The 24,793-nt window shown below is 44.9% G+C and overlaps 1 protein-coding gene across 1 annotated transcript in view; it reads left to right on the top strand.

The window, feature by feature from the left end:
- Positions 1-23,538, top strand: part of LOC117765011 (protein sidekick-1-like) — a 231,940-nt gene extending 208,402 nt beyond the window's left edge. The window contains 17 exon segments of the mRNA XM_034591217.1: positions 3,521-3,722; positions 7,950-8,053; positions 8,205-8,275; positions 9,074-9,212; positions 10,783-10,839; positions 10,927-11,028; positions 13,581-13,696; positions 17,263-17,449; positions 17,561-17,698; positions 17,841-17,962; positions 17,964-18,003; positions 18,134-18,259; positions 18,712-18,876; positions 19,427-19,564; positions 21,216-21,336; positions 21,483-21,612; positions 22,452-23,538. Of these exon segments, the coding sequence (XP_034447108.1) occupies positions 3,521-3,722; positions 7,950-8,053; positions 8,205-8,275; positions 9,074-9,212; positions 10,783-10,839; positions 10,927-11,028; positions 13,581-13,696; positions 17,263-17,449; positions 17,561-17,698; positions 17,841-17,962; positions 17,964-18,003; positions 18,134-18,259; positions 18,712-18,876; positions 19,427-19,564; positions 21,216-21,336; positions 21,483-21,612; positions 22,452-22,757 (2,264 nt within the window). The 3' untranslated portion in view covers positions 22,758-23,538.
- The last annotated feature ends 1,255 nt before the right edge of the window (positions 23,539-24,793 follow it).

Genomic DNA, 24,793 nt, shown 5'->3' with positions numbered 1-24,793 from the left:
AGGAATCAAACTGTAAAAATAGATAGTTTCATGAACTCACTGACACCTGGTGAATATCTTTTTAAATAACGAATAGATTGTAGACAGTGGTTGGTAAGTTTAGTTTGAAACAATATTTTGAAAGTGTTCTTGTTGCCAGTTTGAGAAAAGGTCTGTAGAGCCGGGGGATAATTCCCTGTGCAGTAGTACAAGTGATTCCCATTATAGGTCATCCTGATTCAATTTAATTAAAGAATATTGATTATAGTCACTATAAAGACATCTTCTTTCACCAAACTTAGTTTAAAAACACTGCATTGTCACTCCTGGAACCTGTTATTTTGACAATCCGTGATAATACATTTCCCTTATCCTAAAATTAAATGTTTAGCAAAATTAATTTCAAAAGGTTTTTTGACTCCTGAGATAAGAGGAGCCAACCCCTTGAAAGTAAAAGATCACTTTCACTGTCACTCCTAAAGTAACAGTGGCTCTAGTGTCTCAATGGACCGTCGGAAGAATAACTTTGACTTTTTGGAACATGACTCAAAACCTTTCATATACGTCGTCCCTGATCTCTTTGTCCAATTCTCCCTGTCAGCCGATACCCGCACACATCTGGTAAAGCATTGAAATGCTACAAAAGTCCTTACAATAAATCGTGACAGTGAATTTTTATGACAAACTGGAATCATGATGTCTGATATTCCGCTCAGAGCTCTCGGCGTGTGTAGTGCATTTTAATTGGATCAGATATCGTGACATCGGCAGCATCATTATCAGGATTTCTTTAGAAATAGAATTCAGTGGTTCCCTGTTCCACTTCAGTAACATAATGGCCCATTCTCACTGGGAGATAGACAGAATGGCCTAATAGAGATTTCTTTCTGATGATGGTGGAGAGACCAACTTAATCCCTAGAAAGAGAAAATTGGTTTTTTGAGTGGGCCTGTGGGTGTGTGTGTGTGTGTGTGTGTGTGTGTGTGTGTGTGTGTGTGTGTGTGTGTGTGTGTGTGTGTGAGGCAGCGTTAACGTGCCGCATGTATTATGAACAAAAACTGTGATTCCCTCCAGAGATATTTGTCTAATCGGGTGTTTGTCTCCGAGACCGTGATAACTGATAAGGTAATGAATGAAGCAGTTGCTTTATTTAGCAGAATCCATTCTCCCCCCCCCCATACACCCCATCATCCCCTTCTTCTAGTACCACCCGGTGAGGGACGGAGCTGGAGGGCAGGAGGGGTCACGGGTGGGTTTTTGAAAGTTAGGATTATACAGTATTTACCCAAAAAGGAGAAAAAAAGAATTCCAGATAAAGAGAACTAACCTCGTGCTGTGACAGCAAAGTAGATCGACTTCACACAAACCAAATACAAATCAAACAAAACAGCACAGGTGGCGAGCACTTAGAAGAGCCTCATTGGTGTTTCCTGTATGACCCCTGCTTGCTGGGCTCCATCCTTCTGACCAGTTCTTACCAGATGACCACAGGGTGGGGTTAAAACAGAAATATGTCGAATATAAAGAAACAACTAAAAGTGTACACTTCACAATATACTTCCATTAAAGACTAAATAAATCAAATGTATATTGTATGAAATCAATCAATCTTCCCCCCCCCACAGTCCAAAGACGTGCAGATTGGAGTTTAAAGTTATTTACTGTAGCTGTGTGGCTGCAGATCCGGCCTCCAACAATCCCGACCGTCCTCCCTCTCTTCCACACACCGCCACACTCCCCCCCCTCTCCCCGGTGTAGCAGTAAACAGTCGTGTTAGTGCTCAAAGGGCAGTACGTGTTCTGACAGTTATGAGCTGATTATCAGAACATGATCTTTACTGTGGAACAGAACAAGAGGGGAACAGACAGGGAGACACAGATGGTATCAGGGAAACAAAGGCAGCAGAGAACAGTGAAATCTTGATGGGGATGGAGAATAAAGACGAGAGGGAAAAAGGGAGACAAACAGATTTGACTAAAATTACTTGTGATAAGGATGAATGAGGGAAGGCGAGCCCGTGTGTGTGTGTGTGTGTGTGTGTGTGTGTGTGTGTGTGTGTGTCAATATGTGACTGTGCTTCTGCGTATGTTTCAGAGCGTAAGTGGCGATTAATTAAACTTCAGGGAGAATCGATCGTGCTTTTATTTCTAGACTTAATCGATAACCCGCCGCCCCTGAAATTAAACAGTAATGCCCCCCCCCCCCCGACCATGTGTTTTTGTTTTTGTTGTCTACGTGCACATACGTGTGTGTGCTCACGTCCACTAATCAAACACAGCTACCGGCAACACAGTCGTACAAAGACACTGACTCCTGGAGCCATCTTTCATCTCCTAATTGAATAGTGAAGACAAATCCACAGTCTCTCTCACACACACACACACACACACACACACGCTGGCAATCTGCTGAGAATATTGTTTCTTTAATGCCGCGGTGGTTAGATGTCTTGTTTCATTTAAACATATGAATGCACTGCAGCAGTCACACTGGGGCACGTATGTGATGTGAATGTGGGACGTTCCTGTCCAGTGTTACAAGCTATTTGCAGCATATGGTCCACGATGGTCTCCATTTGTTCAGGTCACAACTCATTTCAATAGCGACACATCAGAGGGAAATTAAAGGAGAAGCAGGAACGGATGAGTGGAGAAACATATTCGAATGCGTATGTTCCCGCACAGCGATCATCTCACACATGCATTTACATGCATTTAGGTTGCATGGTTCCGGCTGACTCGGCTGTAAGCTGATTTATTAAACATTGGTTTCTTTAGTCAAAGCAGGGGGATTAGACAAGCCTGGGTTTCTCCATCTAGATGTTCCTTTTGAAAAAGCAGATTTCTTGTCTCTAATCAGATTCTTACATGACTTCTGGTGGAGAAGGCTTCATGGTGACAGCAGATGAAACGAAAAGATCATTATACGTGTAGAGATTCACGCTGTATTCAAATTAATTCAATCCAAAGTCTAACTGAAACTAACTGAAAGCTCCTTCTAGAAGTCGTAATCTGTGAGTTTACACCATAATCTCTATATAAATGACAGCTTCCTCAAAAGTGAGGCCAAAGCATCTTGATCGCCCCCTGGTTGCTGGGTGCGGTAGGGGTCATAAACCTCACCTCCTCCATGTTAGCAGATGGGACAAGGACCAAACTAAAAAGTCACATCAAATAAATGTTCTCACAGATGGTTTCTGTCATTGCAGGTTGACATTGTTGTTCATGTTTCAAGTAAGTCTGAGTCTCCAAATGTGCAAAATGGTGGCTTTTGTATTCAGGATCATTTGGCTTCATTTCTGGATAGTGGGATAAACTGGAGAAGCGTCATCTGTCTTTTCATACAGTCTTTGGTTTCCACCGCTAAACATCCGACTCTCTAAACATGTTCGAGCTTTAAGGAGAAGCTGTGCTACTTTATGTATGACTTGGTTTTCAAAATGTGTCAGAATACTTTTTTAACTTCTAAATGCTCCCTCGCCTATATTCCATTTCCTTCCACTCTCATCTTTTTATATCTTCTCTCTTTCCCACATCCACAGAGCGGCCGCAGCCACCGAGGAAATTGTACGTTCCTCAGGACAGCGTAGAGTCTCGCCGTCTCCACCTCCACTGGGTGACGGGAGGTTCGGGCTCTTCTCCCCTGAGGTACTTCACCGTGCAGCTCAAACAGCTGCCCAGTGGGGACTGGAACACACACATCGCTGACATCCCACACAACGTGACCGCCTGGAGCGTTGACAGGTACGCAACTGCTGATATATACACGCGCACACACATATTGAAGCTTGTACAGAATATAGTACATTTACTACACCACTTGACTGTTTGCTTAAGCCTCTCCTCCAAGCATCCATCCATTAGACATACTTTATCCTTAGAGAGTCATGGGGGGAAGTGGAGCCAATCCCAGCTGAGATTGGGTAAAAGACGAGAGGCCAGTTTATTAAAGTCCTGACAAACAGCGACCTTCACTCTTACATTCACACCTATGGGTAATTTAGAGTCACCAATTAACCTGACCTGCATGTGTTTGGACGTTGAGAGGAAGCTGTGCAGCGCTGCCGGTTCGGGGGAAAACATGCACACTCCACCACCCCCACAAACTAGCTTAGCAACTGTAAGTAGGTGCATTGAATTGATGCAGCTGCTTACAGTCGTCAAGGCAGCAACAGTATAAGTAATAGATGTTTGCTCTCACGTTACCTGCAATGTTTGCATGACTACCGCTAATTAACTTACAACCGACAGCACTGAGTGCTACTTCCATGAAGCGTTTCTTTCTTATTAGGTTGTAAAGATAGATTACAAAAGCTCCATTCACAACAGCAGCAGCATTGAAGTCCTCCCCGCATGCTTTTAAGAATTTAGCCGAACATTAACGTCTCTGTCCTGCTCATTATTGGATTTGAGAAAGTTGACACTCCAGCGAACCCAGCAAGGCCTCACGAGATAGCGTTTGACGAACATCGGGGAGACTTAACTTCCAGTGGTGTCCAATACTCTGAGACCGATTTTCCAATGGGGAAGTGGTCTCTTCACTGTCCGTCTCTCCATGAGTCTAAGCTGAGCAGCTCGAGAGGATAATGTCAAAACAACAATCTGATTTCAAATGTTTTCTTCATCATACTTTGCTGTAATACAATAACAATTCTGCTCTGACATCCTGTGTGTGGCCGGCGAGTGTATTTTTATAACCCTTTCACTAGATTAGTATTTTTTTAAAGAATCTATTTGAAATGTTTGACATGTGCTGCGTGACATCAGAAAGCTTGACAGGCCTTAGCAACGGTATCTAAGGAGGGACAGGGCTCACCTAGGCATCGATTTGCCCACTTCAAGCATCTCTGGAGAAAACAGGAACAATTACTGTTATATATATATTATGTATATATTCAATATGGAAGTTGGGTTTAGTGCAACATGTTGGACTTGGACTAGTTGAAGCAATCGGTAGAAATCTTGTAATGTTTATGCGTCCTCGGGGAGGAGGGTGGACAGAGAGGGGGGGGGGGGGGGGGGGGATGCTGTGAATTCTCAAAGCAAAGAACTGAGAATTAGAACACAGAAAGATTTGTATGAATTTAGCACAGGAAGTAAAGAAAAGGTTGATGGAGGAAAAAAAGAAAACCACCAGAGAGAGCAGAATAATCATAATCACTGCAGAACCTTGGAGGATCTCCGTCACCTGATCACACAGGCACAGCAGGAACGGCTCTGTCTTTTTATCTTTCTTGATATTTTCTCTCTCTGCCATCATGCTTTCAAGTTCTCTCTCTGCCGTTTATCAGTCATTTCTCTTTCTTCAACCAGTTTTATGTCCCCAGCATTCGTCCCAGTTGTTGCCACCACCTTCCGTCCAACCACCAGTAGCCAAAGCTTTCAAAACCCATCAAACGTCCTCGAGCATCACCTCGCACTCGTCCTGTGCTCCAGTGCTGTTGAGCGCTGTTTCCATTCCTCTCTCTTTATCCCTCCATCCTCTCCTCCCTGTTGAGACTGTCATTACAGCAGCAGGTGATTGTGGTCAGACTGGGTGGCTGCTCCAACCCGAGTAGCAGAACCCTGATGAGGCTTATTTGTGTTTAGTGTGCGTCTCCTGCTTCGTGGCGGTTTTTAGTGAGCTCCCTTCACAAGCTATCTCAGGACTATTTGAGATGCTGAAGACTGTTCTCTCAGTGTGTCTGCATCCAACCTGCCTCGGGGAGAGTCGATCTGCCGCGATGACAGTGCCCGTTGTTGTCTCGACGCCGTTTTGGAGCTCACTCTATCACTGAATGCTCTCATTACAGCGGCCGGATGGAGGAATTAGCTCACATCTCCATTTGCTCAAACTCATACTCACTTGTTATCTGTCCCTAATTGTTGTTTTCCAGTGAGACATCTTTGGAAACCAAAACATCGAAGTCCCCAGGCTCATTCGCAGACACACACACACACACACACACACACACACACACACACACACACACACACACACACACACACACACACACACACACACACACACACACACACACAGGCTCACACTTTCAAACACTGTCCTCAACATCCTCCCAGTGCTGTTGGTACCCCACCCTTTTTGAGCTCTGTGCCTTTGATGTTCTATTCCTACGATACCCACAACCCCATAGGGCCTTTCTTGTCCCTTATTGCGCCCGGCTCATTATTATACAAGAAGACACTTGAGCAGTTCTTCTGTCGCACCCGCTGAATTTTTAACTGGTCCTCTGCAGTCTCCCTGGCGGCTCTGTAAATACAGTCTGGAGAGGGACCTTGCAGGTAGACGTGGGGAGCAGCGGTGGAATGACTTCTTGTTGTTGCTAATTATTGAATCACTCTTGTTAACCGGTGTTTATAATGTGTTAGATCAATTAAGAATTAAGAAAAATGACTGTTTTTGCAGCCACCTGTCCTTTTTTAAAATTTTTAATCAATTTCCCAGCGCAAGGGAGAGAGGGTGCGTTGAAACTATTAGCAGCTGTGCAGCAGACTTGTTCAGCTAGTCGCTATGAATGGGTCTGTGTTCGTCGGACAGGTTGTAAGTGGCTCTTGGGTAAATTGTTTTCAATATGACTGGTGTAAATTGTTTTCCTGTTCTTATTAATGCTTTCACTCTGCACAGAGGAGAAAATACAGATAAGATGTGGTCGTGAAAATGCTTTGGCAGGGGAGACAATTAGGAAAAGGTGTACGATAATTATTATTCAAGACCTTGTGTGATATTCAGAGACCAGTGAAAGGGCAAAACACGCCTGTGAGAGGCGGAGGAGCCGGAGTTAAAGGCACCCAGTGGATTCTCTGACCACCTGTGGGCTGTGGAGAAAAGAACATGTTAAATAGCCCTTAACAAGGCAGGAATTGCACTGAATGTTGAATAACTGAACACAGACCGAAGGAGTGAGAGCACACACTGGTTTGGAATGAAGATTAACAAAAAGATATTTTATTGACCAATAGCGGGAAACAGCTCAGCAACTTTGGCAAGAATCAATTTTATCCAAACACAGTGGTGCTAAATCTTTCCCGTATTCATGAAGCCAGAGGAGCTGCACACAGGTGCCTAAAGAGCCGATCAGCCGAAAACAGACTCACTGACTTTCTTCCACACACCCTCCTGCCTCATGTCGTCTACATACATAGTGGACGAGTGAATGAATGGACTGTGAGGGGAAACAAACATCTACCTGAGCTCTACCTCTATTTGTCCTCCCCCCCACAGGTGACGGACAAACTAGTAATAACACAGTCCAAGTACCAACTGTGAAACCACCAGAGACTAAAGCTCAGTCCTGCAGCTACAGGAGACACTGAGATGCAATTTTCACCCGTGACATATCTTTCAAGTTCCCCCCAAAAAACCCTGAGAGTTGGATTAACACCTGGTGCATCCACTGCCATGTGTGAAAACCCATTGTGAGCACTGACAAAAGTTATTTTAGATTGATGATCATAAGGCGCAGCTGCTCCAGAGGAGACTCCTCACCGACACGCGTCTTCAGCTGTCGCAGTATGACACAAGTCGTGCTCAAAGTTACGAGTGTAATTGTATTGCTGTGGTTTTATTGGATGGATTACAGATGCAATGCCCTCATCAGTTGGTTTAGTGATAAAAAACTAAAATCACACTGAAACAATATTGTGAATCTTGCGTCGGGGATCGCTGTGCAGCAAGTCCATTTCTCAATATTCTAATGAACTGATTTATAAATTCATGCCTGAACCAAAATGCAAATATATACGTCGGCTTAGGCCCAACAGGCTCCTCACGAAACCACATTTACATTCACTCGATGAAGATTTTTATTTGCATCCGCACCAAATTGCACAGACTCATAAATGTCTGTCCCCTAAATATACCTGATCCATGAATTATTCTCAAAAGCATCAACGAAACACTTATAGAGATATAACCTCCTTACTGAATGCATATATATATATATCATACACATAAATGTGTTTTGTCTGTAGGTTGGAGCCCTTCACATCGTACAAGTTTCGGATGCTGTCCACCAACGATGTCGGGGACAGCGTCCTCAGCAAAGAGACCGAGGCTGTGACGACTCTGCAGGACGGTGAGAGACTGGGAGGAAAAGAAAGTGGAGGATGAGGGGAAATGTGGATTTTAAAACATAGCAGTGAAGAACTGGGGGGGGGGGCGATGGACAGAAGCTTGTCTCTGTGTCTTTTTCTCTTCCTCACTCTCTTCCTGTGTTTCCTCTCTAGTGCCCGATCAGCCGCCGGTGATCCTCGCAGTGAAGCCCACAACCACCACCTCAGTCCTGGTGCAGTGGAAGGTATTGTCCTTCTTGTAGCACAACAACAACAACAAGACCCACACACAGAGAAACTCACAGACCCACACAGAAAAAAACTTGGAGTTGCAGGTTAATCATTTACGTGAGATTGCTGCAGACTCACCCTTTGCAGTGTTTGTGTCCCTGGAGGAAATTACCATTGTTACTGAAGCAGGAAGGTTCAGAGGGCAGCAGAGACAGATTGACGAGATGGAGGGAGAGAAGGATGAACAGACGGAGGGGACAGATCGTCCTGGGTGGGGAGGAAAAATGTTGAAAAGTCCTAATGAGGATATAGCAGCAGGGGAGATGTTAGAGGGCAAGAGAGGCAAACATCAGCAATGTCCATCAATGGAGGAAAAAGAAAAGCCCGGGGAGTTACAGGAAAGTAGAGCGAGTCTGGGGCGAAATGTGAATTGACAGTAAATATAGCATTGGCGACTTCAACGCTTGTCACTCTCCCTCCGCTGTTTGGAAATGTCTTCTCCGTGCTCCTTCTAGCCTCATATCAAAGCAGAAGGAGGCAGCGGAAAAACAAAGTCACCCGCAATTTCATCATCCTTTACAAGAGTGCCAGACCCAGTGAAGCATCGCTTTGTCTGTGCACGGCAGCTCTTTAAAGTGGACTGCTGATAAAATACTGCTCCGCCAGCCGGCCCGTGTCCTGTCAATCACGGAGAAAATGAACATTTTCTTCACATACAGCAGAAACCCCTCAGAAGTTTTCTATTTGGGAAATGGATCATTATTAATTCTCTTCATGTGCCGGTGCGTGTGCTTGTTTTGCGTGTTTGCCAGCGGCCCGGTGACGACAGCATTAACGGGGTGCTGACTGGATACCGGCTGTACTACAGAGAGCTTCCAGTAAACAGCTCGGCTTCCGCTGAGGCAGACGTCCAGACAACGAGGAGCACCAACACAAGTTCCCTCGTTACAAGTGAGTGGTACAGATGCTAATGCTGCGCCCGTCAAACGCTCCGTTCTCGCACGGCACTTGTGAGCAGAGATAACGGTGTCATTTCTATCACTTTAAATTTTCAGTCATTTTTTGGGAAAATATCGGTGCTGGTTTGCAGACAGAGGTTTAGAAAAAGCAGGGCTCTCATTTTGGGGGATTTTATCAACTGTAGCTTTCTAATTTTCGACAAACACATTTGCAGGTTGACTTTTAATTTGTTTCCAATGACTCAATTTATAACAAGGATCCAGTAAAAGGTCTTAAATATGCTGTCGTTGGCTTTAAACCTAATAACCTGACGATACTTGATATGACTTCTTGTTTTCCAATGTAGATGTTAGTCTTAGTTTTATATGTGATATAAGGAACGTGTAAGATCGGACTGGTCGTAGCATTTAGCTACGACCAGTCCGATCTGTATAGTTGTTGATTTTCTCCGCAGCTGTGGAAATAATGTGTGGTTACAAGTGCAGATCGTAAACTCAGTCATGCCAACACTTACAAACTTCCTTAGAGCAAATGAACACCCTGTTAAAAGTTTGGGTTTTTTTTTAAGAGGGTAATAAAAAGGCCTCCAGGCTCTTTAGACACTGAGTGTAGCCACAGTCCTATATTCTCATTGGCAGCTGTGGCTCAGCGAAGAGAGCAGGTCGTCCAGTAACCGATCCCCCGGCTCCTCCAGACTGCAATGCCGAAGTGTCCATGAGCAAGACACTGAACATACTCTGATGGCTGTTGTGTCAGTGTGTGAATTACAGGGGTTTAGCTAACGGTCAGTTGCTCTTATGGAACTTTACTGTGGCTCATGGACAAAATTTTTATTGTAAGTCGATCACACGAGTATGAATCAGTGAGTTTTGTAGCTCATACAAACCAGCTGCTCACCAAGGCGCCGCAATGAAATCCTTTATTTAATGAAAAATATTTCAATGTCAGCGTCGGTATTATGTGAAATCACAAAATAAGCAATGAAAGAGAATCGCAGATGAAAACAGTTTGCACCAATAAGCACAGTGACAACGTCTGTAGAAGATTTATAACCTGGCAATCTTATAAAAAAGATCTTTGTTCACTGTTCATGCTGCGTCGCACTTCTAATCTTAACAGTGAGTTAAAGTTCTGCCGTGTTTCTGATACGATTTTCAATCAGAGCTTTTTAAATATTTAAGAAAAAGAGAACTGAAAAGATGTTTTAAAGATCTTTTCAGATGATTTCCACATCAAAGCAGGAACCAGGTGTGACTATGATGACAGACTGAGCAAACGCCCCCCCCCCCCCCCCCCCCCCCCTCCTCATGAGACCACCCATATTGCACTATAACATTGCAATAATAAAATATTATTATGCGCCGTGCTTTATAGTAGATTGAGTATCTGCCCGACTAGATGGGCAATTCTGTGTCCGTCCAGCGGCCACGGCGTCCGACAAGGGAGCAGAAACATAAAAGTCTTTAATACAGTCATTTTATTGAATAGCATTATAATTGCACAATTTATTGTTGAACGTGAAATGTTTATTGATTTACTCTCCCTCCGTGTTTCCCTCAAGCCAAGAGCACCTTCAAGACCGTCAGCAGCGCCTCGCTAACAGAGTTCGAGTTGACCCGTAAGTCGTCCGACGATAAACCCGCAGCGCCGCCTCGGCTTGTGTGTTGTGGTGAAGTCTTTAAACTGCTGTGTTGTTTCTCTGCAGAGCTCAAGAAATTCACGCGTTACCAGATTGTTATGACGAGCTACAACATCATCGGAGAGAGTCCACCCTCCATCCCTGTCGAGGTGTCTGTTGGAGAGGCAGGTCAGTGAAGGACGCTGCTTTTTTCACGTGATCACTGTGGGAGCTACACATCTGGTTCAGGATCGAACACTTGTTTAATGCCAGAGAAGCTGTTTTACTGTTGAACATTGTTTTTCTAGCTCTTCTCTCCCATGTGCGTCGTTAAAAAGCTGAATTCTAAGTACACAAAGGAACATTTCAGTTGAGAGTATGTGTCACATGACATAGGAAATTGGAGTTTTTTTTCCAACCCAAGGTTCACTTACCACATTTTTCTTCGGCATTAACTGGAGTTTAGTTTTAATGGAGATTGATCTGTTGTTTTGACCCAGTAGCTGTGATGATTTCCATCACAGTGCTTCCATCTGCTTTGAAAGGTGCCGTGATATGGTAGAAATCTATACAAGAAACCAGTAAGTGGACTTTGAGTTTGGGATTGTTTGGTCAAAATAAGTCTCCGCTTTGTCGGCTTTATCCAATCTCGTCCCGTCCGCTCCGATGCCTCTGTCATTCTCTTCTCGTTCGTTCTTTGTCGTGTCCACACCTCCTGTCCTGCTCCTGCTGCCCCTTGAGTGACATTGCATTTGATAGGCGTAGAGGTGCTCTCGATTAGATAAGTGTGTGTGTGTGTGTGTGTGTGTGTGTGTGTGTGTGTGTGTGTGTGTGTGTGTGTGTCTGTGCAGGTGTGTGTGTGTATGAGTGTGTGTGCGAATATCTGAATGTGATCCAGAGCTGCACAAGGTCATCTATTTTATAGTGAAGGCCCAACCCCTGTTTAACTTTCACCAGAGTCAAACCATGGATCCATTAATCAGACAGGAAAGCAAATATATCTCACACATGCAAACACACACACACACACAAACCCACACACACACACACACTCTTTACTACAAAACACTTAGTGAGCATGTTGAGCAGGATGGGTTGAATGACGTGACAGCAGGAGGATGTGAGGCCTTCAAATGTCCATTATGTGTTGTCAAAACTGAGTTTATCGTTCAGTGTGAGTCCAAATCTTTCACCCCTGTCTGTTTGTTGGTTGGTTTTTATGTTTATTAGCAAGATTACACAAATATACAAGACAAATTACCATGTAACCTGGTGATAGGATGCAGTTTGGATCCAGTTCAGGAGGCAGATCCAGGAATTTTTCATCTGTTTCCTCATTTTCACTGTTTCCCCAGTAAAAACAATCTTGGATCTTGATCAAAAAAGGCTCATTTATGGGACTGGTTTCACTACGATTTGATCTTGACTCTGAGTGAAGTGGAGAAGCATCAGATGGGGGGGCGATGTTGAGTTGGGTGTAGCCTTTTCATGGTGTTGACAGTATCCTGGTAAAAGTGGCTGAGGAATCCGGGAGCTGGAGGAGGAGGTGCTGGAGGAGGAGGTGGTCTCGGCCCTGCAGGCAGATTTGAGGCCGTACAAAGATCTGCACTTTATGCTAGCGACACCCACACGTTTTTTGCAATCTCACACTCCCTCCACCAGACTGGTCCTGCATTCATAACCAATTTGTGTGTGTGTGTAGAGTTTAATAGGTTATACATATCACATGCAATGGAGGGAGAGGTGAGGATAAGCAGCGGGAGTCGGAGGGGGAGGAGGAGGAGGAGGAGGACGGGGCTCGGGGGGGGATGATGAAATGGGGTGATATGGCCTTTTCTTTAGCCTCAGGTGCAACTGCTGAGCTGTTCATGCATATGTGTGGTGCAGTGGAGTAACAAGGTACCGCCTTAGGCCCAGTCTAATTGGAAGAATAGAACATATCTTACCTACTTCCTCCGTAACAACCAGCTGCACACACACACACACAGACACACACACACACACACACACACACACACAGACACACACACACACACACACACACACACACACACACACACACACACACACACACACACACACAATCTTCTGCTTCTAACATATCGAGGACACTCATTGGTATAATGTCTTCCTGAGTCCCTAACCTTAACCTTAACCTTAACCTTAACCTTAACCTTAACCCAACAGAGCGTAACAGTGACCGCCCACTTTTAGAGCGGCTCTGGTTCCTGAAGTAGTTTCTCCATCGATGTGAACAGCTAAATGATGTCATGACGTGACCGTAAAACATTTGATTTGCAGCAACAAAAAAATTACGTACAATGGGGAAAAAGGGCAAAGGTACGAAAGTGTGTGTATATGTTTTTTATAGTGAAAGAACTACACATCCCATAAACCATTGCGAATGATCCCTTTCAAACCACATCTTCTTGAATTTAACCTTGATTTTGATATAGTGTTGTGATAAATTGTCGTCTGTAGCTTGTATGTGTGTATATGGTGTTTCATGAAGTGTGTAGTGTAGTAACCTATAGTAACTCTGAAGGATCTGATCATAGCCGACATGATTTTTGCAGTTTATGCTAAACATTTCCATGGTAACAATGAGCTCCACCAATCAATGACTGAGGATTGTGGGCAGTGTAGTACTTCTCCTTGACTTTCACGAATAAGGTCTTTACTTGAAAATGGTCCTCACAAAGATACAAGACCTGTCTAACGAGGCCTCTCTCCTGCTGCAGCCCCTTCCGTGGCCCCCCAGTCCATCAGAGTGTCCGCTGCGTCTCCCTCCAGCCTGGAAGTGACCTGGGACACACCCCCCCTCGAGACCCAGAATGGACTCATCCAAGGATACAAGGTGACACACACACACACACAAACACACAAACATGTACACACACACAAATAATTCAAACACACGTGCGATCACTGAGGGTAATAGAGTTTCTACGAGGTAGAAGAATCCCACAGCGGCGTTTCTGTCTGTGTTTAAAACGACTCCCCTCTTGTCTTGGAGGGGTTTTGCTCTGCTGCACCTTCAAGTGCCCTATGGAGACGAGAGAAAGAGACAGAATTAAGTTAGAGGAAGAATCTGAATATCCTTTAATGGTTTCAATATCACTCCCCGGCCTGCCCCACCCCACCACCACCCCCCACCCCCTTAACTCTCCTGTCCCACCCCCTCGCTCTTAGTACTTCAAACACAAGGTTATCTGTCCTGCTTTAGACACATTGATTTCTGCTGGAGTAGAGGGAGGAATGGAGAAGAAAGGAGGGAATGTAATATTTGCAGAGTGAAGGAATGAGACGGGCGAGTGATCCCTGTAGAATCCTGATTAGAGACGAGGATTCAGCGAATATGTTAAAGCTACCAGAGATGGACGGAGGCTGGGAGGGGTTGTGAGGCGGAGGGGGGGGTTAAGGAGATTAAGAAAAGAGAAAAAGAGCAAAGAGAGAAGGTTCAATGAATTCATAGGTTCAGACGTTAACACACCTACTCTGTGCGATGAGCAGCACACAGCGGGTAGGACTAACACCAAACTTCACCGCGGAGTACTTTTCCACAGTCGAGGTTTCCTGAAATGCCCTCGAGGGCTTGTTAAACACACTGAACATGATGGGTGAGGGGGCAACAGGTATCACCAAACTATGCAGGGCCTGTCAGGAGGTGTGTATGTGAAACGTTGCCGGTTATGAAATGTTTCGTCTGAGCAGCAGCGAAAAAACCTTCGGCAGAAAACAGCTATTCTTATTTATTCTTGACCGTGAAATCGATCCCCACTTTCCTTGTTTTGTCAGAATTTTATCTTTTTTTGTGGTAAGACTATGGGTCAGGTTTTTAAAAAGGAAAGTGCAGGAGATCACCTAAGATCCTTAATCAACTCCTCGACTGAAGAGATGTTTGTAAAAAATCCATTTCATGTTCATTCATGCTGGAGTTTTTCCAGACTAATCCTGAAGGTCTCACTCTCTGAACACAAAAACACAAAAATAGATCCCGAACAGCCGAGTGGATTACTGAATCACCAGAAGCATCACGAGAGATATTTCCCATTTCCCTAAAAATAAAGTATTGTAAAATTGAATTTCCTCTCTTATCCAGAAGGTACCACAGTTTTATTTCGGAGCGAGCGGATGAGTTATTCTGCATCTCATTACTGGAACAGCTCGCCGAGGGAGAGAGATGGTTTTATGCTGCCCTCAAGTGCCACTCATGAGCTGCTGCTTCCCGGTTTGGAAGTTGTAAATATAACTTATGACGCTTTGTGGAGCTTTCAGTTGGGAATAATAACAAAATGGAGCCTTTAAGTGGCTCTTGGCCGTTGTTTTACTTTATATCCCAAACTGCACTGGAAAGGTTTATGTTCCAGGGAAAAAAGGAATAAATGTAGCAGCTGAAATTTTAGGCAACTAAATTCTGTGAATTATAAATTGAAAAAATTTGCATTAATCACATTTGACATCAGATATTAAAGGAATATGACAACGATTTAATTCTTGCTAAATATTTGGTAACATTAAAGATCTCATTGCTTGTACCTTGGTCTTTGAACTTTGAACCTTACCTCCGCCGAACGGGTCACGTTCCCACTGGACAGATCAAGACCAAGAACAAGTACTTGCTCATCACTCCCATCATATCTATGTAATCATATCGGGGGGGAGTGATTAAGTCAGAGGCTGGACGCCAAACACTAACATGTTCTACTGTTGCATTTGAACGTGAGTTGTCTGGCTGAGCTAAGTTTGGATCTAATAATGTATCACGTTGTTGTTTGGCTGATAAGAAGCTGATGCCAGACGCAGCGCATGAATCATATGGTATCATATCAGTGTCTGGCGGATTCTGAAAGCTGCCAGTAAACGTTTTAATGAGCTGACGACCGTGCGTTGTTTGATTTGGGAGCCGGGTGGCAGAGTGTGGTCGAAAGCTTTTCAGGGAAAAAACGTCCATGTGCTTCACTCACACAGGCTCTGAAACATTGAACCTTCAGGTAGATTAGCCACAGTGAGAAGAAGTCACGTCACAGCTGCTGTGACTTCCCCCCCCCCCCCCCTCTCTCATGGATTATCAGGCTGTGTACAAGACACTTTTTTCCTGAGTCATTTTCTAAAGCATGAGGCTCAAGCACCTCTGTAACCTCGCTGTTGGGGAGTATCAGATACGGCTGCTTGGTTTGTGTGCGAGGAGTCGAGACAGTTCTCGTGTGAAAACCCATCCTGGTTTCCCATGAATAGTTCATGTTGATGGTTGAATATTTCCTCTTCGTTCTCTAAGTAAGACGGTGAAGCAATTTACACGTGTTTGCTCTTTCTTTTTCTTTTCGAGGAACGGATTGTAATATAAGTTTAAAAAATTAAACCTTCCTTGTCTTTTCTCTCAAATTACAAGTTCAGCGCTCACTCTCTCTCTCTCTCTCTCTCTCTCTCTCTCTCTCTCTCTCTCTCTCTCTCTCTCTCTCTTTCTCTCTTCAGCGCCAAGTCTCTCAATGAACGTTGAGCCTGAGGCGACTTCCTTCAGAGATCAGAGATCAGAGAACCTCATTGGTCAATAAAACACACGAGTAACAGGAGGCCGACTGCAGTTCACTTAACGGCCACCAGTGTCATTCATAGCAAAGGGTTTTGTTCATGTTATATATAGAAACTTCAGTAAAAAGATGTGTAGTAATTTGTACAGGGTCATATATAAAATAAGAGGGACCATTATGAGCAGGAGACGAGCAGCTTTAATGCACCACACTGATTCTGTTGCTGGATATGCATTTATATAGGCTGTTTACTGGCTGTGAGATATCAAGCATATTGCTCATCTGTTTGCTCTCATTATTTACAGCCTGCTCCATTAAAAGTGTGTGACCCTGACACAATGTGGAAGTCACACATTCAGGATTTTCTATGAGGTTTCATTTTTCTCAAAGTCAGTCACCGAGCACATTTCTCAGCCATGTGAAGTGAAACCAGTGATTGTGTTCTATCGTGAAAAGACACAGTTTCAAGTGGCACACGAGGAACTCTTGATAATTATCTCATCACACCGGGTTTAATAATCAGGTGCTTTTGTTCTATTTCAATTTACAGTGGTCAACCAAAGTGCTTCTTCATCACTGTTCACAGTCACGTCCAAGATTATTGTTTCATTCTCACATGAGCATGAGATCTGTGTGAAGAAATGGATAAGGAGAGCAGTGGTGTCTGTACATCTACTTAACGCTTGTGTTTAAGTGTCAACGCCATCTAACCCCTTTATAACCAGCTTTGTCTTCCTAGTAAAACAATGCAGGTGCGCTTGTATTTCATGTGGATCAATATCTGACCTCAGGAGCAGAGGACAAACATATATTTGGCAGAAATGAAGTGAGGGAGAGGAGAAAAACAGGAGAACGATTAAGAACGGTGTGGTTTGTTTCCCTGTGTTGTTAGATCCACTACTGGGAGAGGGACAAGCAGAACCAGAGCGAGAAGGTGAAGGTGATCTTTGTCCCCGACACGCGGGTGCATCTCACCAACCTGACCAGCTACACGCCGTACCTGGTCACCCTGACGGCCTTCAACACGGCAGGGGACGGACCGCCCAGTGACCCCCGCGGGGCTCGGACCCTGCAGTCTGGTAGGGAGTGGTGATAGTTCGGTTTCCTCAAAACCAAACTAACGACATGATCTGATGTTTCTCTTCTATGTATCCGTCTTATTTCATTGGTCATTCTCCACATGTCCGCAGCTCCCAGCCCGCCCAGCTACCTGTCCTTCTCCGAGGTGACCGGAGGAAGCGTCAACGTGTCCTGGGGAGCTCCCCTCACTCCTAATGGACAGCTGGAGGGCTACCGGGTCGTCTACCAGCCCACAGCTCCTGTGCAAGGTATGAACACACACACACACACACACACACACACACACACACACACACACACACACACACACACACACACACACACACACACACAAACTCATGTCGGGCAGGAGACTGACAGTTCTTTTAAATTGTGTGTGTGTGCGAGCAGGGGTGAGTAAAGTTGTGACAGTCGATGTGAAAGGCAGCTGGCAGCGATGGCTGAAGGTTCGTGACCTGGTCAAAGGGGCGACGTACACATTCAGCGTTCAGGCGCTCACAGTCAGCCACGGCCCCCCCCGTCCAGACAAACATCACTGCTCAGCCTGTGCAAGGTAAGCAGGACCACAACTCTGTGCATGTGTGTGTCAGGTCTCCACTTGTTTTAATCATGTGAAGAAAAATATGTATTGTCAAAATTACATTATGGGGAATCAACTCATGTGAGTGTGTGTGACATCACAGGCACCCCTGGGTCTCCTGTGGAAATGTCCATCACCAAGACGTCCTCTGATCTAAACATCCACTGGTCAGAGGGAGACGTCGGAGCAGCACCCGTCACTGGATACGTCATCGAGGCTCGGCCCTCAGGTGAGCTCCGACACAGACGAACAGTCACTCATCTCTTTCTCCAGAAAGCTTAAGCACCACTCTTCACTGAACTTTATTTAGCGTGGCGCTCTCTGGATTCATTTAGACCTGCTGTGAAAATCAAGTCAGCTGCAATCTTCTAATAAAGATTACCAGAGGTGTGATACCGCGGGTGAGAGTGAGAAGGCTCAGCGGGATCATCGACTGTGGTTTAATTCCACCCCTGATAACAATAATCATCGGTGTCTGAAATGTAATTTGATTTGAATTAAAAATGTTCTTGTATCATATTATGACATTGAAAATCGACTAAATCTTAAATGGAGTGTCTTCTCTCTCTCTCTCTCTCTCTCTCTCTCTCTCTCTCTCTCTCTCTCTCTCTCTCCCTCTCTCTCTCTCTCTCTCTCTCTCTCTCTCTCTCTCTCTCTCTCCCCCTCCCTCTCTTTCTTCAGATGAGGGGGTGTGGGATTCCTTCATCAGACCCCTCCCTCCCAGCAGCAGGTCTGTGTCGGTACAGATGGAGCGCCTGAGGTCGGGGATCAGCTACGAGTTCAGAGTCATCGCTGTTAATCGCTATGGTTACGGCCAGCCGAGTACAGCCTCTGCTGCTCTCGCTGGTAAACACACACACACACACACACACACAGACACACACTGGAGGAGTCAGGTTAATGAACAGGCTGATCCGACTTGTCTGACTGGGGCGTGACTGAAGGTTTATTCTGCTGGATTCGCTGCAGGAAGTTACTGTGATTGTCGTTGTGTGCCTTTGGGTACGCTGCCATCTACAGGCAGAGTCACACAACTACAGTTGAGCTGAAAGCACCTTTGTGATTTTTAGCTGCAGAATGACTCACAACTCATCATTAAGAACAATCACGATACTATTTAGTAGAGTCTTCAATCCCAACTTTCTAATATATCCGACTGTGTCTTACCCAGTAAACCAAAGCAGCGGAAAGAGAAATTAAATCATCTTACAGGATTGTTGCTTTCAGCTCTGTGAATATTTATGACAGTTCAGTGCCTCAGTGAGAGTCAGTCCACTCAAAGTACATTTTACACACTGTGAGGAGTATTTCTGCTCCTGTGGGACAAACCGCAGCATCAAGAAGCGCCACAGAAGAAGAAAAGTTAACTGAACTGTGTCCCTCTCTCTGCCTGCAGCGCTGTCGGAGCGTCCGTTCTACGAGGAGTGGTGGTTCCTGCTGGTAATGGCTCTGGTGGGAATCATCCTCATTCTGGTCTTGGTCTTCACGCTGCTGCTGCACGGACACAGCACCAAGTACAAGGCCTGTGGCACAGGTCTGTTGTTCAGAGTTGTGTGTGAGCACTGGCCTCCCAGTTTGAAAGATGAATAAAAACTGTTTTAGAAATTTTTCCTGGAAAGTTGAATGTCTTCTAAAAGTTGGTTCTGTTGAATATAAAAATGTTTAGTGCACATTAGAGGCTGAATTGTAAATTGTTATTAAACTGTGAACACACACACACACACGCAGACACTCACTCACTCGACTTCCAAGGTCTCACATTTCGTAGCGAAAAAGAAAATATCTCCTCAATAAAAACAGAGCTCAGATCAGAGTCAGAGATAAGTCTCTTAACTTGCCTGAGTCACGACAGTCCTGTAAATCGAAGTCACACTTTACGAGAACGTCACGACTCGGCTCCAACTAACGAACTAGAAGAACACTCAGCGATCGTCAGGGCCCAACATTCGCCTCATGAAACCACGTTTAACTGGATTTTTATTTGGATCTGCTCCAGCTTCCACACACCCATAAATATCTGTCTCCTAAATATGTCAGATTTTCTTCATCAAGATCCGTGAATTACTCTGAGAAATCAATGAAAATTTTGAAAAACATGTTGCTATGTTACAGGAAGTAAAAAAAATGTCCTTGATCTGTGCCTCGATCCTGATCGACACCAATAGGTGGATGACTGAATCCCTCCAACAGTTTCCGTGGTGATTAGTCTTGTAGTTTATGTGTAACCCTGCTAACTAACAAACAAATGCACTTTGGATGGACGGATGGATTGTGTAGAATTAAACCGATAAACCTTTATTTGAGGCTTAGACTTTTACAATTATTTAAAGTTTAGTATAAAGTTTAGCCTGAAATAAGAACCATTTCAATCAATAAAACCATTAAACACCTCGTTTGTGATTAAATAACAAATTCAGTGCTTAATGATTTATATTATTTCACATATCCCAAAATGTTTTTTCCTCATGAAATGTGACTAAAGCTCCGTTCAGAGCAGATCCACTCAGAGCTCCACAGGAGAAACACGTAGTTTCCCAGAGACTCAGACTCGAACCTGTCCGCTCTGTAGTGTTTGAGTCCGACAGCTCAGCCGCCTGGAGCTGGAGGAATCGGAGTCTCACTCCACGAGGCCTCAGCAGGACGAATGCTCACCAGCCCGAGTTGAAGGACAAACTCCCTCCTCATCAGAACAAAACACCATCAGCTCATGTGATGTGTCTCCCACCCTCCTCATCCAAAGCTCCGGCTCCTCGTGTCGATGCTTTTCTTCCTGTTTACGTCGTCTCCTCTCAGGCTTCCTGTCACGTTCTCAGCAGCAGGCACAGCAGCCACTTTGTGTGCGTCCATGAAAATCTGGAACACACAATGAGTCCTGATGAGCAGGTTACATCAGGACAGATGTTAAAGTTAATTCCACAACAACCTTTTCACAATCGCCACAGTTATTGGTGCCTGAATGATGAAGCTTCTCTTTGTGGTTCCTGCCTGAGAGTCAAATAATGCCTCCTAGTTTTATTTGCCTCTTATTCTGGTGCCCGAGAGGCAGCTGAATACACAATGAATAAAACAAGAGACAGCACATAAACAGCAAGAGGAACAACTTCTGGGACATTTTTCAGCGGCCGTCCCTGAAAGTGGCTTTTAGTATTTATCTGACTCCTGCTCTTTTGTCTTTTGTCCTCCAGGGAAACACGTGTCCACGGCCGAGGAGTCGGTGACTCTGGACAACGGAGGGTTCACGGCTCTGGAGCTCAACAGCAGGACGCTCAACACCAAGAACTCCTTCCTGAAGAAGAACGGCACCAGGTGAGCGCTCACACACACACACACACACACACACACACACACACACACACACACACACACACACACACACACACACACACACACACACTCTCATGGGTTTGATCAAAGGACAAGATATATAACAGACTGTGTGTGTGTGTGTGCAGATCTCCTCCCAGGCCCAGTCCAGGTGGTCTTCACTACTCTGATGAGGACATCTGTAACAACTACAACGGAGCCGTGCTCACTGAGAGCACCACACTGACAGAGAAACCTACTGAGGTGTCGGAGTCAGAGGTAAATGTCCATCCATCTCTCTCTCTCTCTCTCTCTCTCTCTCTCTCTCTCTCTCTCTCTCTCTCTCTCCCTCCCTCTCTCTCTCTCTCTCTCTCTCTCTCCAATTCAAAGCCACACTATGTAACTTTTACTGAGCAACAGCGCCCTCTGCAGTCGGAGCGATTAAGTGTTTATTCAGTTGGAGAAAAGAGGGCTTATCACTGTGTATTACTGTGTATTAGCAGTAATATGTTAATATGTGGTTTTCGTGATCCAAAGCTCTCAGTACGGGTGTGAACAAACCCAGATTGGATAGTGAACCGATCACACCGGACCACATTCTGGGCTGAGCCGTCAAAGATCTGTCTCTCCCGTCTTTTATTCAATTTAGTCAAAATGCTGACGATTATGGTTAAAAAGTGCCGACAGTTGTGATCTAAAGTCTCTGTTTCAAGACTAAGGAACTTTTTCTAGATGTCCTCGAGTCCCGTCTGCCTCAAAATGACAAATAAAAAGAACCTGAAAGAAGTTATGAGTGACACTGATCAGTCACTGATTTGATTATTGTCTGGATGTGTCCAGAGATTTTCATTTTATCACGGGAACATCACTCAAATCTGGTTTCGCCCTTTATAACAGACACTGAGTAACTGACTCTCTAGTAAACAGTCAATTGAATTTTTTTTACACTTACACTCAATCATCATTGCATCATCACATCAGATATAGTTCACTGTGTATAAATGATCTGTCTTATAGATGAACTGACCTCTGCTGTGTGTGTGTGTGTGTGTGTGTGTGTGTGTGTGTGTGTGTGTGTGTGTGTGTGTGTGTGTGTGTGTGTGTGTGTGTGAATCCAGTTGACGGACAGTGACTACGAGGACGAGCAGCCGAAGCACTCCTTCGTCAACCACTACATGAGCGACCCCACCTACTACAACTCGTGGAAGCGGCAGCCCAAAGGCCTCAAAGCCATCACCGCTCCGTTTGGCTACGAGGAATGTGCCGCCGCCGAGACAGAGCCGTACTACCAGACCGTGGTCACCCAGCACAGCACAGGCGGCGCGTACACACCGACGGGGCAGCCGGCGCACACGCACGTCAACCCCAACACCAACCCGCCGGGATCACGCACCCCCGTGACGGGATTCTCCTCCTTCGTTTGACTCTAGAGACAAAAACCTGCACAAAAGTGATACACACACACACACACACACACACACACACACACACACATGTACACAAAGTGAAAGAGGGGGGTGGGGGCAGTGTGTGTTCGAGAGCTGACGGCTTCAGAGGAGAGGGGAGGACACGATGAGGAGGACGAGTGACGAACCTTCACGCCCCAAAGAACTAAACCCACACGTCTCACTCGCCTTCTCCCCTCGTTCACAAAGATCATCACTGTGTGTGTGTGTGTCGCTCTCCTGCTCTTCTCCGTCACTGTGCTCACACATACAGTAAATGTTTCCACACACACACTCTCGCACACTCATGCCTATTTCAGAGACTCTCCCACGAGAGATGGACCAGTTTGTGTAAATGTGGAGGAGAGAATTCCACCTCGGACTCGGGGAACATGGAATTTCTGCACAACGCTTCTTCTTTCCTGTATTTACGCATAATTGCACAAATACACACACACACACACACACATCTGCATTTTCTTATGCCCTGATTGGAGCAACTGGGAGAGAGGAACTCAAAGAGTGAAGAATTATTCAAAAGGAAGCAGCAGCTTTTATCGACCGATTCATGTGCGACACAAACACGGAGCTGTCGGCTTTAAACGGCCACAACGCGGAGGAAGAGAAGAAAAAAAAAACAACAATGGATAATCATCGTGTTTGCTAAAGGACGAGTGTTCTTCAGCACTTAAGGAATTCTCAGTGAGCGTGTTGTGTGGTTTCTGGGAGCGACCTGTGGGGCTTGTGTTGGAATAAATGAGAAAACATGTATTTTTTACCGTCTACTGCTCTTTAAAACACCCCCCCCCCCCCCCCCCGACCCCCAAGCCATTATGCTTGCACTGAGCCGAACCCGCACATCTCATCTTACCCTGCTGAGGTTTTCATTTTTACAAGTTTGAGCGTGCGTGTGCGTTTGAGTGTGGACACGTGTGTACAAGCATGTTGTGTGTATATATGCCCCCCCCCGTTTGTCTCCGTCGATCAACGCTAAGCAAAGTGTGCCATTGTGTGTATGTTTGTATTTTTAAGATGGATTTTGTACAGGAAAAACCCTTTTTACTGTCGTACGTAGCTCAGCCATGTTTGTGTAATTCAAAGCTAATGGGGGAAACGATGGATCAGCAGGAGGAGGAGGCAGAGGCCAAGTCATTTCACGAGCAGCATTCAAATACACGTCAGTGAGCGAGACTGGAACACGATTACAGGATATTTCACTCTTGGTCAAAGTGGTTGAAGTCTGAACCCTCGGCTCCAGCAGCCGACTCACGTGTACGTTGCACTTTCCTTCAAGTGCAAACAAGAATCACCCGTAAGTTCCGCTCATGTATGATTTAGAGATTCTCCACACACCCTCACTCTGTCACGCTTGTTTTTTCGAGTCCCATACAGCGTGTGAATAAATGGTCATTGTTTAAACAGCGTGTCTGCGTGGTCTCTCTTGATTCTGCCACAGTGAACATGTCTGTGAACATCACACTCTCCGTTACATCGGCTGAATTAAAGATGGCCCTTAAACTGTGAGACACAGCTGAGAGTGACCCTGAGCTGCAGTGAACGCCTTGAACCTCTGAGAGCGCTGCTAATGTCGGTAATTAAAGCAGAAGAAGAAGAAGCTCTATCAGCTGTTCTCTGGTCATTATTATCCATCAGTGTTTCAGTGTGTGTCTTTGTGATATTTTTCCCTCAGTTGTGTTATGATACGTTTAGAGGAAGCAGGAAGTCAACAAGAACTGACACAAATCTTTTCCTCTCATCATTTATTTTTTACACATTTTTATCTATTCAGGCCTCAAACTGTTAAACCTCATTAAATAATCTGAGAAGTTGGTGGATCTGATCTTTAATGAGTCGTTCAAATGTCACTGAAACACTGGTGTTAAACAAGATGTCCAACTGACCCAAATGATAATAATGATTACAAAATAATATTAAACAAAACCAACTGAAAAGCAAAAAAATAATCCCGAAGAAATGCAAAATTATGCAATTTGACGTAAATTACAAGACAATAA

Source organism: Hippoglossus hippoglossus, chromosome 1 (assembly GCF_009819705.1).
Source record: "Hippoglossus hippoglossus isolate fHipHip1 chromosome 1, fHipHip1.pri, whole genome shotgun sequence".
Lineage (NCBI taxonomy): Eukaryota > Metazoa > Chordata > Actinopteri > Pleuronectiformes > Pleuronectidae > Hippoglossus > Hippoglossus hippoglossus.
Note: the sequence above shows the minus strand (reverse complement) of the source record. Positions and strands in the feature narration are given on the sequence as shown.